Source organism: Sebastes fasciatus, chromosome 20, assembly GCF_043250625.1.
Source record: "Sebastes fasciatus isolate fSebFas1 chromosome 20, fSebFas1.pri, whole genome shotgun sequence".
Lineage (NCBI taxonomy): Eukaryota > Metazoa > Chordata > Actinopteri > Perciformes > Sebastidae > Sebastes > Sebastes fasciatus.
The window spans coordinates 3,877,727-3,890,381 of record NC_133814.1 but is presented as its reverse complement, the minus strand read 5'-3'; the positions used below and the strand labels follow the sequence as shown (position 1 = coordinate 3,890,381).

The 12,655-nt window shown below is 38.8% G+C and overlaps 2 protein-coding genes across 2 annotated transcripts; both read left to right on the top strand.

The window, feature by feature from the left end:
• Positions 1 to 1,030: 1,030 nt before the first annotated feature.
• Positions 1,031 to 6,194, top strand: LOC141759014 (PI-PLC X domain-containing protein 1-like). The gene is made up of 8 exons (XM_074620903.1): positions 1,031 to 1,043; positions 1,804 to 1,845; positions 1,944 to 2,051; positions 3,512 to 3,636; positions 3,716 to 3,847; positions 4,637 to 4,804; positions 5,808 to 5,948; positions 6,174 to 6,194. The coding sequence occupies exons 1-8, from the start codon at positions 1,031 to 1,033 to the stop codon at positions 6,192 to 6,194; spliced, it is 750 nt and encodes a 249-aa protein (XP_074477004.1).
• Positions 6,195 to 7,880: 1,686 nt separating this feature from the next.
• Positions 7,881 to 12,175, top strand: LOC141758777 (pepsin A-like). Its single transcript, XM_074620430.1, has 9 exons — positions 7,881 to 8,018; positions 9,209 to 9,359; positions 9,441 to 9,558; positions 10,352 to 10,470; positions 10,885 to 11,081; positions 11,184 to 11,300; positions 11,411 to 11,552; positions 11,700 to 11,798; positions 11,879 to 12,175. Exons 1-9 carry the CDS (start codon positions 7,963 to 7,965, stop codon positions 12,014 to 12,016), a joined length of 1,137 nt encoding a protein of 378 aa, XP_074476531.1. The 5' UTR covers positions 7,881 to 7,962; the 3' UTR covers positions 12,017 to 12,175.
• Positions 12,176 to 12,655: the final 480 nt, after the last annotated feature.

Below are 12,655 nucleotides of genomic sequence, written 5' to 3'. Positions count from 1 at the left end.
GTAAAGTAGGGAAGAGCCATAAAGTCAGTGAACTGAATGAGTAAAGTACGGAAGCCAGGAGTGGCCAAGCTTGCAATTATTTTTTGAATGCCGTTATCTCGAGAAAACAAAAGGAGGTTTCCTCTTATTTTACGTAATATGTTTGGGTCAAATCAGCCAACGGTAAATGCATTCCAACGGTCCAGATCGAGCTGACAGTGAAGGATTTGGTGAAGTAAGCAGAAGCATACGTGTGACTACGGCCGGTTTTTAAAAATATAGTAAAAATACTTTATTTTGTGTCTGTATGTAGTCAGAGATGGCTTCAACTGAAATGTATCAGCCATTGTCAGGAATTATTAATTTAATTTCTTCCCAGCAACCAAAACATCAAAGAATAAATACATCTCCCTCACAATTTTGTGCTACTTTTTTTTATTCATAAGGGACACAGGTAAAATGTTTTATACTTGTCTAGAATATAATCCATTTAATCTTATTTCCATATATGTATGTATACCGGACGTAGTCGCACGTATATCCTTCCACTAACTTCACCAAGTCAACTCGATCTAGTCCGTTTGAATGCATTTATCGTCGGTTGATTTGACAGAAACAGATTAAGTAATCAGAGGAAACGTCTTTTTTCTTGTTTTCTCATGGTAACAAGTAAATTATCTCATATCAAGATAACTAAGCTTTTTCTCTCGAGATAATGACATAATTATCTCTCGAGATAACGGTATAAAAAAATAGCAAACACGGCCGTTTTCGGCTTCCGTAGTAATGTCAGTTACACAGCAAAATCTATCCAAAGTTTGCTGACCGTGTAAGACTGTAGCAGTTTAACCTCTGAGTGTGCTGAAGTGAGCGGGAATCGGGTGTGTTTTATTGCTTATGTCATTTGTAAGGGCTGAATTTATTATTTCTTCTTTCAAAACTTACATAGTCTCTGAGAAAGTTCATTCTTGAATTTTGGGAACAGTATGTGCAACAACATAACTTGAGGTCAAAGGTGCACACTAGCTTCCGGAGCTTTCAGTCTCATCTCATGGCCTTAAGAGGTATTGTTTTATTTTGGTTCCTTCTGGGCTTCAGTTACCTTCGAAAACGCACATTTAGGAAAAGCTGTGGGCTGAAAGGCTTGTAGCTTTTATTTAAACAGATTTATTTGCATTATTAAAACCCTAACGGTCTGTTAGACCGCCTATAATTATCTATAATTAAATAGACTAAATTACAATGTAATTTATTATTTAATATTCTAAAAGAGGAATTATAAAAATAATCTACAAATGAAATATGAATCCATCAATTTCCCATTAAAATATAAAATAATAAATTACTTTGTAATTCAGTCTATTTATTTGTAGATCAATAAATTAATTTGTAAACAAATTTATTCATGCCCATTGTTATTGTACAATTAGTTATTAATTAATGAAATGCTTTATTACTATTTCCATTACACTTGTGGTCCTCCATAGTCTGTGGTGGCATCTCTGGGAATTGAGATCCAAAAACACACCTGCAGTTACCATTTATCACCATAGAGGCCACCAAAGACAACAAAACAGAGATCTTTAAGTGCCAAGTGATGGTATGAGGAAGCTGCACAAGAACTCCATATCAGCCTCAGAATCCTTTCTATTTTTAGATTTCCTCATAAAATGGTACAAAAACCTGTACGACAACAGCAGACACACACTTTTCTTTCTTACCTCTGTGCTGTTAACGTAGTAACGTGAATGCTGCAGCCTCCCAATGAGCAGTAATTCATGAAAATATCTGTTCTTTGTATAGTTCTGCTCTTTCAAATTTCAGGTAATAAAGGACGCAAGGAAGGCTGGGAATCACCTTGGCAGAGTAAGTTGTATTATTATATTATATTATTTGTATTATTATATTATATTATTAGCTACAAACCTCTGTATTGAGGGTTGACTTTGAGTTGTTTTATGCAGAATTTGAGATAAAAATAGGCAAAAGAGAAGTCACAAGCTACAGTGACTGGATGTCGCAACTACCACCTGAACTCCACGACATTCATCTCTATAATCTGGCCATACCAGGTATGAAGCTGCTTACATTGTTACTGCATTCAACTAATACACAGCTCTAATACACAGCAACATATTTTAATGAGCTATAACAAAAAGGCATATAATATATATATATCTGCCCAAAAAAATAAATATATTTTCCTTTTTAGCATTTAAAAACCCATTGACAAATCGGAATATAATATACACGTATATATTATGTAATATATATATATATATATATATATATATATATATTACATAATATATATATATATATTATATAATATCGGAATATATATATATATATATATATATATATAAACTGGAAAAACAAAGTTTGGAAACTTGTGTTTGGTCGATTATTTCTCTGTTGTTACAATGCTAATTGGCATTGTATTTTACATCGTTGGAAAGTCTGTTTATTTACCTTCGCAATGATGTCCAACTTGTAAGGATCATGCATTTGTGGGATGAGCAGCACAGCTGATTATGTGGGTAGCGGCCAAGAAAAATTTGCCAAAATGCTCCGTCAATGGTAAACAGTGTATTCTCCTGTTGGTGTTGACTCTTGTTTTGAGTTGTTTGGTGGATTGGATGATTGAACTCTCTATCAGAGGATGGAGATATATGTTATGTTCTGATTAAACAAAACGTGGACCCAAAAGCAGCACACACTAGTCAAGGTTAAAGTTGTAACAATAAGAATTTATTAATAACAACAATACATTTAAATGGTAGACAGGGCAGGGTTTCTCAAAGTCCAACGTGGCTGGGATTAAGACTGACTGTCTTCAAGGGAGCGAGGAGCATGGGGGGTTCCAGTGTTCCTCCCGATGGTGTTTCCAGTCCACTTGTGATCCGAGGGGAAGCAATGATGTTGGAGAGTGAGCAGGTAGGTACAGCAGGAAGTGGAGGCAGCTGGCAGGTAAGTATACCACACTAGGACAAAAAAGGACAAAAATAGAATGAGCACAAAAAGCCACAAAGAGAGCAGATACAAAGTCAAAAGCTAACGAGCAAGGTAAGAGAGCCTGAATGCGTAAACTACCACTGTGGCGACGAAAACGATCTGGCGATGAATGGCAGGAAGACCAGGGTTGATATACTGCAGAGTGTGTCTTGATTGATGATTGGTGTCAGCTGCTCCAGCAACCACCGCCCAGGAGAGGGAGGAGGAGATGGCCACACCTCCTTACCGACAGACAGACCAGACTGACAGGGTAAAACACACAGGAGACAAAAGGACAGGGAAACAGAGAAAAAACAGGGAAACTACTAGACTGCCCAGGTGATAACATGACAATATATGGTTTCCCTGGAGAGCAACAATTAATTTTTATTAAAACAGTGACATTGCTGACACCTTTTTGTGTGTGTGTGTGTGTGTGTGTGTGTGTGTGTGTGTGTGTGTGTGTGTGTGTGTGTGTGCGTGTGCACGTGCACGTGCACGTGCGTGTTTGTGTGTGCGCATGTTTGATATCTCCTAGGTAGCCACAACTCAATGAACTATGACTTGGACATCAACTCGGCTATAATAGAACCCAAGAGAATGACATTTTCGAGCAAGATTTATCTTGTGCGTATAATTGTGCGCAACTGGGCGATCACTCAGGTAAATTGTGTTTAAAAGCTGACTGTATTTGTGCATATGAGAGAGGGAGTGTTTGTGTGACTGTTATGATGTGATGCAGGAGGAGAGCATCACCAAGCAGCTGGATGCAGGAGTTCACTACATTGACCTGAGGATCGCTCGCAAGCCGCGTGACACCGACCCCACTAGGCTTTACTTTTATCATGGGCTGTACACACGGACTCATGTTGAGGTAAAGATGGAAACGTCATGCATAACCAACACATCCTCTTGTCATTATGTATACATCGATAAATAGTATTTAGAAGGAAATCAACCTTTGAGGATCATTAGTCACCAGTGATGTCAGGATTTTTATTTTATCTTATAGACTTCCAGTATTTTTAGACTCTTGACTTTTATGCCAATGATTATATAAATGAAATAAATAAATGACAGAAGATATAATTGTAGCCGAATAAATAAAGCATGTGCCGGAAAAAATACTTTTAAATAACTTTAGAGAGACTTTAGTTTTGGTGTCTGAAGGGGGGACTCGTGTCCTCAGCCCGTTTAAAATCCTGGCTACGGCCCTGAACATTGTAATGTTACATCAGTCAGTTAAAGGATTTCATCATCCCTCTCAAGTTTAGTCAAAAGTGGACTTGTGACCAGTGCTCTGGGGTAATAAAAGTACTTTGATATGTTAAAAACAGAAGATGGAAGTGCTGCTTGGTTCTGGTGCTCTTTAGTAAGGCAGGTAAAAGTACATGAAATGGAATCCAGGAAGTCTTGCTGGATAAATTGTCCAGCAAGACTTCCTGGATTCTGTTTCCTGTATACTTTGGTATGTTACTTTGTGTTTTGTGATACAGGAAAACAAATCCAAATGATCCACCAAAGTGAAAAAAGTTTTTTTCTTTCAAATAAGATCAAATTAAATTGTGCTTGTATATCAAAGAAAACAGTGGACAATAGAGAATATGTCTTTATTTAATGCCAACCATATTAAGACCTGTATCATTCTGCCCCTCCGTGACAGACCGCTCTCAAGGTCATAAATGACTGGGCAGAGAGGCACCCCAAAGAGATCCTCATCCTGGCTTTATCCCACTTCAAAGGGTTTAACGAAAAGATTGAAGAGCAGCTCCACAGCCATCTTATCAGCTTCATCATGACCTTGTTTGGAGCCAAACTCTTCTATAAAACGGTAAAGTATACTGGATGTTAACATAAAGATCAGTTAGTCAAACATGTCTCATCATTAAAGGGATAGTTTGGATTTTTTGAAGTGGGGTTGTATGAGTTACATAGTCAGTATATTACCTACAGTAAATGACAGTCGGCACGCCCCCAGTTTGGAGAAACAGACAGGAGTACCCGCACAGAAGCAAAGCAATGTACTGCTGTGGACGGGGGCAGCAGCACAACGTATTTTAGCCACCTAAAAGAAAGGCTCACCTAAAAAAAATCTATATCAGTATAAGTGTACACTATATTTTCACTGCTTTACCTTGCCGTCAGACAGCCATTTCCAATGGGGAAAAGAAGCCGTTATACTCTCTTCAAAGCCACCAGACTCCTTTGACAAAAACAGTCATTTTACCTCACAGACGACGGGAGTTGATGGTCTACCGCTGCCTCGATCAGTTAGTCGGTTTGTGTTATTGTGTGACTTCAGTGTTTTAAAGGGTTAGTTCGGATTCATAAAAAGTCACACAATAACACAAACAGACTAACCGATCGAGGCAGCGGTAGACCAGCAACTCCCGTGTTCTGCAAGGTAAAATAGTTTTTTTTGTCAATGGAGTCTGGTGACTTTAAAGAGAGCATACATGGACAAAATGCCTTTAGCTCCCATTCAGAAAGGGTTGTATAATGGCAAAGTAAAGTGGTGAAAATATTCTAGATATAGCGTACACTTAATTTATATAAATTTTTTTAGGCGGCTAAAATCCGTTTTGCTGCCGGCCCCGTCCACAGCAGTACATTGCTTTGCTTCCGTGCGGTACTCCTGTCTGTTTCTCCAAACTGGGGGCGCGCCGACCGTCAGCCACTGTAGGTAAAACACTAACTATGGATAAGTACCTCATACAACCCCACTTCAAGAGATCCAAACTATCCCTTTAAAGTAGGCCTACCTACTGTAAGGTATTATAGCGTTAAAAGATTATACCTCTTCCAAAATAAAATCTTTAACTGTCTCACAACAGGAGCACCCTACCCTGAGGAGATGCTGGGACAAAGGCAGAAACGTCATAGTTTCATACGAGTATCCGGCACTGGCAGATCTGCACATTGAGATATGGAGTAAAATACCTTATATCTATGGCAATAGTATGGACACCAGAAAAGTTGGATCAGCACTCCGTCACGTTTTGGAAACGCACAGGCCGACTTATTGTGAGTTTTCTCTGGTTTTGCGGCTCAATATGTTGTTAGTGTTGGCTTCGGTTTCTAGCTACTTTGGTGATTAGGGCTGATAATGCCTCCTACCGTGTGAAGTGCCATTATTTAAAATGTATATTCTGTTCCATGAAGTGATTGCTGAGCTCTCCTTTGCCCCCAATGACCTGCAGGTTTATACGTGTGTGGCCTGAACCAATGCACGCACCTGCATAGGAAATAATGGATGTGGAAGTAATGCTTCAAACCCTAGTAATTATTTAAACCAAAAAGCCTGTTGACCATACACAGAAGGACGGACAGGAGTTGGTAAGTTAACAAAAAGAGAAAAGGGGAGTTATGAATGTAATATTTGTAAAAAAATGTAACAGTTACTTTAAGACATTTTTCCCCGTTGTCTTCTTTTTGTAGTAAATGTAAATGCAGTTATAAGCTGACACACTTTTGTAAGAGACTCTGGGGATATTTTACCCCGCAGACGAATAAAACGGGAGACCATTTGGTCTGAAAGTAGTTTCAATTCTTTTTAAGCTTTTTATTTATAATATGAAAACAGTGCTGTGAGCACTCGTGTTTCTATCAATGTGTTTTTAGTTTAAATAATCACACACCTCTATGAATATTTTATCAGCAGTCATTCGTATTATTACTTATTCAAATGGAAAAACCTTGATATGAGAGTAAACGCACGATAACGGAGCAGCAAACACTGTTATTAGTGAGACCCTTGAGTTCAGGTGACTGACTGTGGTGTTGATGTTTTGGCCAATACACAAAAGAAAAAAAACATATTTAAAACAAAGAATACAGATTTATTAGTAGAGTAATAGAGTATGGAGTATGTATACGCTAAGGCAAACATTTTAAATTAAATTAAATGAAAGTATAAAAAGAGAATTTTTACAATTTTAATAGTTAAACAGATAACACAAACTGGCTGAAACCAGAGGCGCCACAACTAAGCGAATGAAAGGACACAAGTAAATAAAAAATAAAATCTATAAAATTAGGTAATAAATCACAGAATTAAGAGCTTAGATAAATTGTTTGATATGAGATGGAAGAGGATACAGAAAACAAATGTTTTACAAAAATAAAATAAAACTATAACTTTAAGATATTCCCTGAGCCAATATGTAGAGTATATGTATGTGTATGTATGCACGTACATGGGTATGTGTATAACTTCTACTGTTTATTATCACTATTATTATTAGTTTGATTTCATTTCTAATTATTATATTTCTTATTTTCTATATATGTTTTTTATTATTATTACTTTATTTTTGTATTCTTTTTTATTTATTTATTTTAAATGTTGGGGTGGGGCGGGATGGGAGGGATATAACTATTATAAAATTGTTTAATGCTTTGATACTTTTCTGAGAACTACTGTAAGGGGTCGCTATTCAACAAATAAAGAGTATAAAAAAGGTATAGAAAGCATCAAATAAAAATAACATATACACAAAACTGAAACATTAACCAAAATAAAACACTAAAATTAAACAGTTTCATATGTACTAGAGCTGTATCATCACCTTTTGACTTTGCGAAGAGAACCTTTATGGTTTCTTTTGGCATTTAGCACCTTCAACATGAACACAAATATTATACTCTACCACAGTTACGCAAGCTTTATCCAAAACTTTGTGTTCCTTCCTTTAATAATCATATAATTGACATTGTCTTAAGGTCAGCGATTAGTTTTCCATATACTTATCTGTACTTATCACTTGTTCGTGTGCATTGCCTTATCTTTGTGTAATGGAAAAAATGTCAGTCCACCTGTATAAAAGAGGATGTAAGCCTGTCTGTCGCCACTCTTGGAGTCTACAGGTGAGTATCATAGACCTACTATGTTATTACATTTCTCTTTGAATGGTTCTGTAATGTGATATGAACTTAATTCTGCTCAACTGAAATTCATTTTCTCATAGAGTTGATAGCCAAGCCGAGACCATGAAGTGGGCCTTTGTTGTGTGTGCCATGGTGGCACTGTCCGAGTGCCTCATCCAGTAAGTCAGCCTGACCACTTAAACATGTTCCTGTACCTGCATGTTCAATTTTTTTTATTTTTCCGACTACGTACGTAGACTTCATCAGCTCTTCTGAAATAACTGCAGACATTTAAATGAACAGGTGTCAGAGCTCTCTGTATTTACTGTGCTCAAGAGTATATCTGAAATTAAAGGGCGGGTCCATTATTTATTGATTTTTAGGTTTTTATATCAATCTGTAGCTTCTCAGTGGTGTTCCTTATGTATTCAAATCTGCATATTGAAATTTAATATTGTTCAAAGTACGTTTGTTTTAGTGTCAAGATGCTATTTCCCCAAGCCCTTCTAAAAATGTTTTCCCATGTGACCTGACGTAGGTTTCTGAAGCTAAGTAATGTACTGCTGTGGACGCCACGTTAGTTCAGATCCGAAAGTCACACAATAACACAAACAAACTAACCGATCGATGCAGCGGTAGACCAGCAACTCCGTGTTCTGGGAGGTAAAATGACTGTTTTTGTCAATGGAGTCTGGTCTGGTAGCTTTGATTGCCGCTATATAACGGCTTCAGTTCCCTGTCAGAAAAGGCTGTCTGGTGGCGAGATAAAGTGGTGAAGATATTCAAAATATAGCGGACACTTAAACTGTTTTAGATTATTTTTTAAGTGGCTAATATATGTTTTTCCATCCACAGCCGCTTTACCTCGCCGTCAGACAGCCTTTTCCGACGGCGAAATTGAAGCAGTTATATCACTCTCTTCAAAGCCACCACAAAATTCACAAAAACAGTAATTTTACCTCGCAGAACACAGGAGTGTACATACAACACCACTTCAAAAAATCCGAACTGACCCTTTCAGTTATATCTAAACTTAGCACGGCTAACATTGACTCAGCTAGTGCTAGTGTTTTACATTATTCACAGCTTTATTGATTAGCTTCAGTTAGCTTACTTTGGCAACCTACATTACTGCTTTTTGCAACGACTGAGTGGGCATTTCCATTTGACAAAGAACAGAACAGAATGCAGATGAACCCGCCCTTGAAGTAAAGACACCTGGGTCAGGAGAATGTCATGTTTCCTCATTTACGAGTACCAAGAGGTTCACGAGGAAGGACGCATGACCAAAAAAACTGTGCAGGTCAATTAAAAGGCTAGAAATGTACCTGAAATAAATAAATACGTTTCTCTCTTTGATCACATCTAGGGTTCCTCTGGAGAAGGGTAAGACAGCCAGGGAGACCCTGGAGGAGCTGGGTCTGTGGGAGGAGTACAGACTCAAGTACCCATACAACCCCATGGCCAAGTTCGACGAGAGCTTCGCCGTGGGCAACGAGCAGATGACGAACGATGCTGACGTGAGTAATTGAAAAAGATGAACTTTGACAAATGGCTCATTCGGGCCATGAATGACCTCATTGTCTCCTCTTCATCTCCAGCTGGCTTACTATGGAATCATCTCCATCGGAACTCCTCCTCAGTCCTTCAAGGTCATCTTTGACACCGGCTCGTCTAACCTGTGGGTGCCCTCCGTCTACTGCAACAGTCCAGCCTGCAGTATGTAAAACTATTGATGCATAGACACTGATTAATCAATTAATCACTGATCAATTAATACACCACACTACATGTAGTACCATGAGTAAGGATAGAGGGATTCAATAGTGTCATTCAAGAGCGAGTATGTTTGAGGTTGAGTGAGAATGGTTAAAGGTTAGGGCTAACTGTTGGGTAAGAGGATAAGAACGTGAGGTGGTTATAGACTGAAGAGAGCTCAAGATATACCTCTGTAATGCCTAGTTCACACTAAATGACTTTGGTCCTGATTTTCAATTTAATTCAATTAAATTTATTTTTATATAGCATCAAATCATAACAGAAGATATCTCAGGACGCTTTTCATATAGAGCAGGTCTAGACCGTACTCTATAATTTAGAGATCAAACAAGAGATCCCCCATGAGCATGCATTCTTATGCGACAATGGCAAGAAAAACTCCCCTTTAACGGGTAGAAACCTTGGGAAGAACCAGGCTCTGGGTGGGCAGCCATCTGCTTTGACTGGTTGGGTTGTGCGAAAAACTCTTGAAAAACTCGCTGTCCTATGACCTATCCTAACCTTAACCATTCGATGTCAGTGCCTATAACCATCTTGTGAGAGGTCCTCAAACAGTCGTCGTTTAGTTGTTCCAATGTCTAGATTACAGACAATACGTTCATGTTGAAAACAAGAGGTTAACATTCCTAACTTTTACTTTTCAATTGCATCATCTACTTTACTTTTGACTCCTGCTAAAGTGCAAAAAAAGATAATATTTTATGTAATTATTTTCACATCTGTACCTTCCTAGAGAACCATGACAAGTTTAACCCCAGCACCAGCAGCACCTACAGAAACCAGGGCGGCGCTCTCAGTATCCACTACGGCACCGGCAGCATGACTGGTTTCCTTGGATACGACACTGTGACGGTGAGGAATGAAAGCATATAGTATCACTTTGAACTGGGAAATTAATATTTATTTACAGTTCACATTGATTATTATTTTGTCTCAACAGATTCCTTCAAAATTAAAGAAAAAATATCTGCCAGCCTGTGGGTCATATTCATTACATTTAATTTAATTTGTTTTGTTTTTTTACGTTTTTTATTTATTTCTTTATTTTGTTTTTTAGTTTTTAAAGTTTTTAATTTATTTCCTTATTTTACAGTGTTTTTTTCTCATTTATTTTTTAGGGTTTTTATATCTTTACTTTATTAATTTAAGTGTGTTGCACAAAAAAAATCATGAAAATAGAAAAAGCAAAAGAAGGGATATTCCGATTACAGCTTGTGATTTTAGAGGGTTTTAAATCCCTGTACTGTCTTTGTGCTTGTCTGTCAGGTGGGTGGGCTCGTTGTGAGGAACCAGGTCGTCGGTTTGAGCCAGACCGAGGCTCCTTTCATGCAGTACATGCGCGCTGATGGTATCCTGGGCCTGGCATACCCTCGCCTGTCTGCTTCCGGCGCTACGCCCGTCTTCGACAACATGATGACGGAGGGCCTGGTCAGCCAAGACCTCTTCTCTGTGTACCTGAGCCAGTAAGGACAGCCATAGCTTTGCAGCATCCTAATACTTACTAATACTCAAACACCAACTCATTTCTAGAGAGTTTTTCAGTAAGTTCTCGTTTTCCTCTGCAGCAACTCTCAGCAAGGCAGTGTGGTGACCTTCGGCGGTGTTGACCCCAACCACTACTATGGCTCCATCTCCTGGATTCCCCTCTCCAATGAGCTGTACTGGCAGATCACAGTGGACAGGTGAAGCCACTGATACAGCATGACAGGGTCCCCAGAACTCTATCCAAACTAAAGTGGGCACAAGTGTTTGATATCTGTCTGATGCATGCTGTGCTGTGTATGTCTTTCAGTGTTACTGTCAACGGTCAGGTTGTGGCTTGCAATGGCGGTTGCCAGGCTATCGTGGACACCGGCACTTCTCTGATTGTCGGACCTCAGAGCAGCATCAGCAACATCAACCGTGTTGTTGGAGCTAGCAGCCAGAACGGAGACGTAAGTGCTAAAAAAAGACATCCTGGTTGGAGATTTCTTTAGCTTCACATTAAATACAACTTAGCAGAGTTGAACATTGGACAGTGAAACCAAATTTGAATACTCTTTCATCCCCTTTCCTTTCCACCTTTTCTCCCTCTGCCTCAGTATAAGGTCAACTGTAACAACATTGCCCAAATGCCAGATGTGACCTTCCACATCCACGGAGAGGAATTCACCATCCCAGGCTCTGCCTACGTCCGTCAGGTAAGTGTTTGTTTGCCTTTTCTCATCTTACTATATACTTAACATCTGGCTGAAATCTTTCTCTCAAATCCCTCCCACAGTCTCAATACTATGGCTGCCGCACCGGCTTTGGCAACGGAGGAGACAGCCTGTGGATCCTGGGTGATGTCTTCATCAGACAGTACTACGCCATCTTCAGCAGAGCCCAGAATATGGTGGGCCTGGCCAGGGCTAGATAGATAAGCAGCCTGAAGTCACCTTGCCCAAGAGCCCTGAAACAATCCTATGTACATCTTAGTGCTATAGTGGGATTTCCAACATGCCTGAGAATCAAATCTTTTCCTTGTCCAATAATTGATTACATTTCCTCGAATCCAATAAATACGAGTTAAATCAAATTGACTGGTGTTTTATTGAATTAGACAACAGAGACATGGCAACGCAACGGAACCCACACCTTGATGCTAAGATGCTACAAAACATACACGCAACAGAATAAATTTATGTAATATTTTTAATAATAATATTTCTCCTTCAACATGAGCAATACATCTATAGTGTGTTACATAATGATTGACATACAGTACTTAGGGTGAGTCTATGTAACTATCAGTGGCAACTGTGGCCACAAGCGGCAATTATGGGATAATGGTAAATGCTAAAACACAGTGTAAAAGAGGCAGGAGTACAGTAGGGAAGAGCCATAAAGTCAGTGAACTGAATGAGTAAAGTACGGAAGCCAGGAGTGGCCAAGCTTGCAATTATTTTTTGAATGCCGTTATCTCGAGAAAACAAAAGGAGGTTTCCTCTTATTTTACGTAATATGTTTGGGTCAAATCAGCCAACGGTAAATGCATTCCAACGGTCCAGATCGAGCT

Excerpts from the sequence above, each read along its gene's own strand:
- LOC141759014 (XM_074620903.1), top strand. Across the intron at positions 1,846-1,943 it reads CTGGGAATCACCTTGGCAGA|AATTTGAGATAAAAATAGGC; the intron begins GTAAGTTGTATT and ends TGTTTTATGCAG. Across the intron at positions 3,637-3,715 it reads GCAACTGGGCGATCACTCAG|GAGGAGAGCATCACCAAGCA; the intron begins GTAAATTGTGTT and ends GATGTGATGCAG.
- LOC141758777 (XM_074620430.1), top strand. The coding sequence starts at position 7,963 with ATGAAGTGGGCCTTTGTTGTGTGTGCCATGGTGGCACTGTCCGAGTGC. Across the intron at positions 9,360-9,440 it reads AGATGACGAACGATGCTGAC|CTGGCTTACTATGGAATCAT; the intron begins GTGAGTAATTGA and ends CTTCATCTCCAG. Across the intron at positions 11,799-11,878 it reads GCTCTGCCTACGTCCGTCAG|TCTCAATACTATGGCTGCCG; the intron begins GTAAGTGTTTGT and ends TCCCTCCCACAG.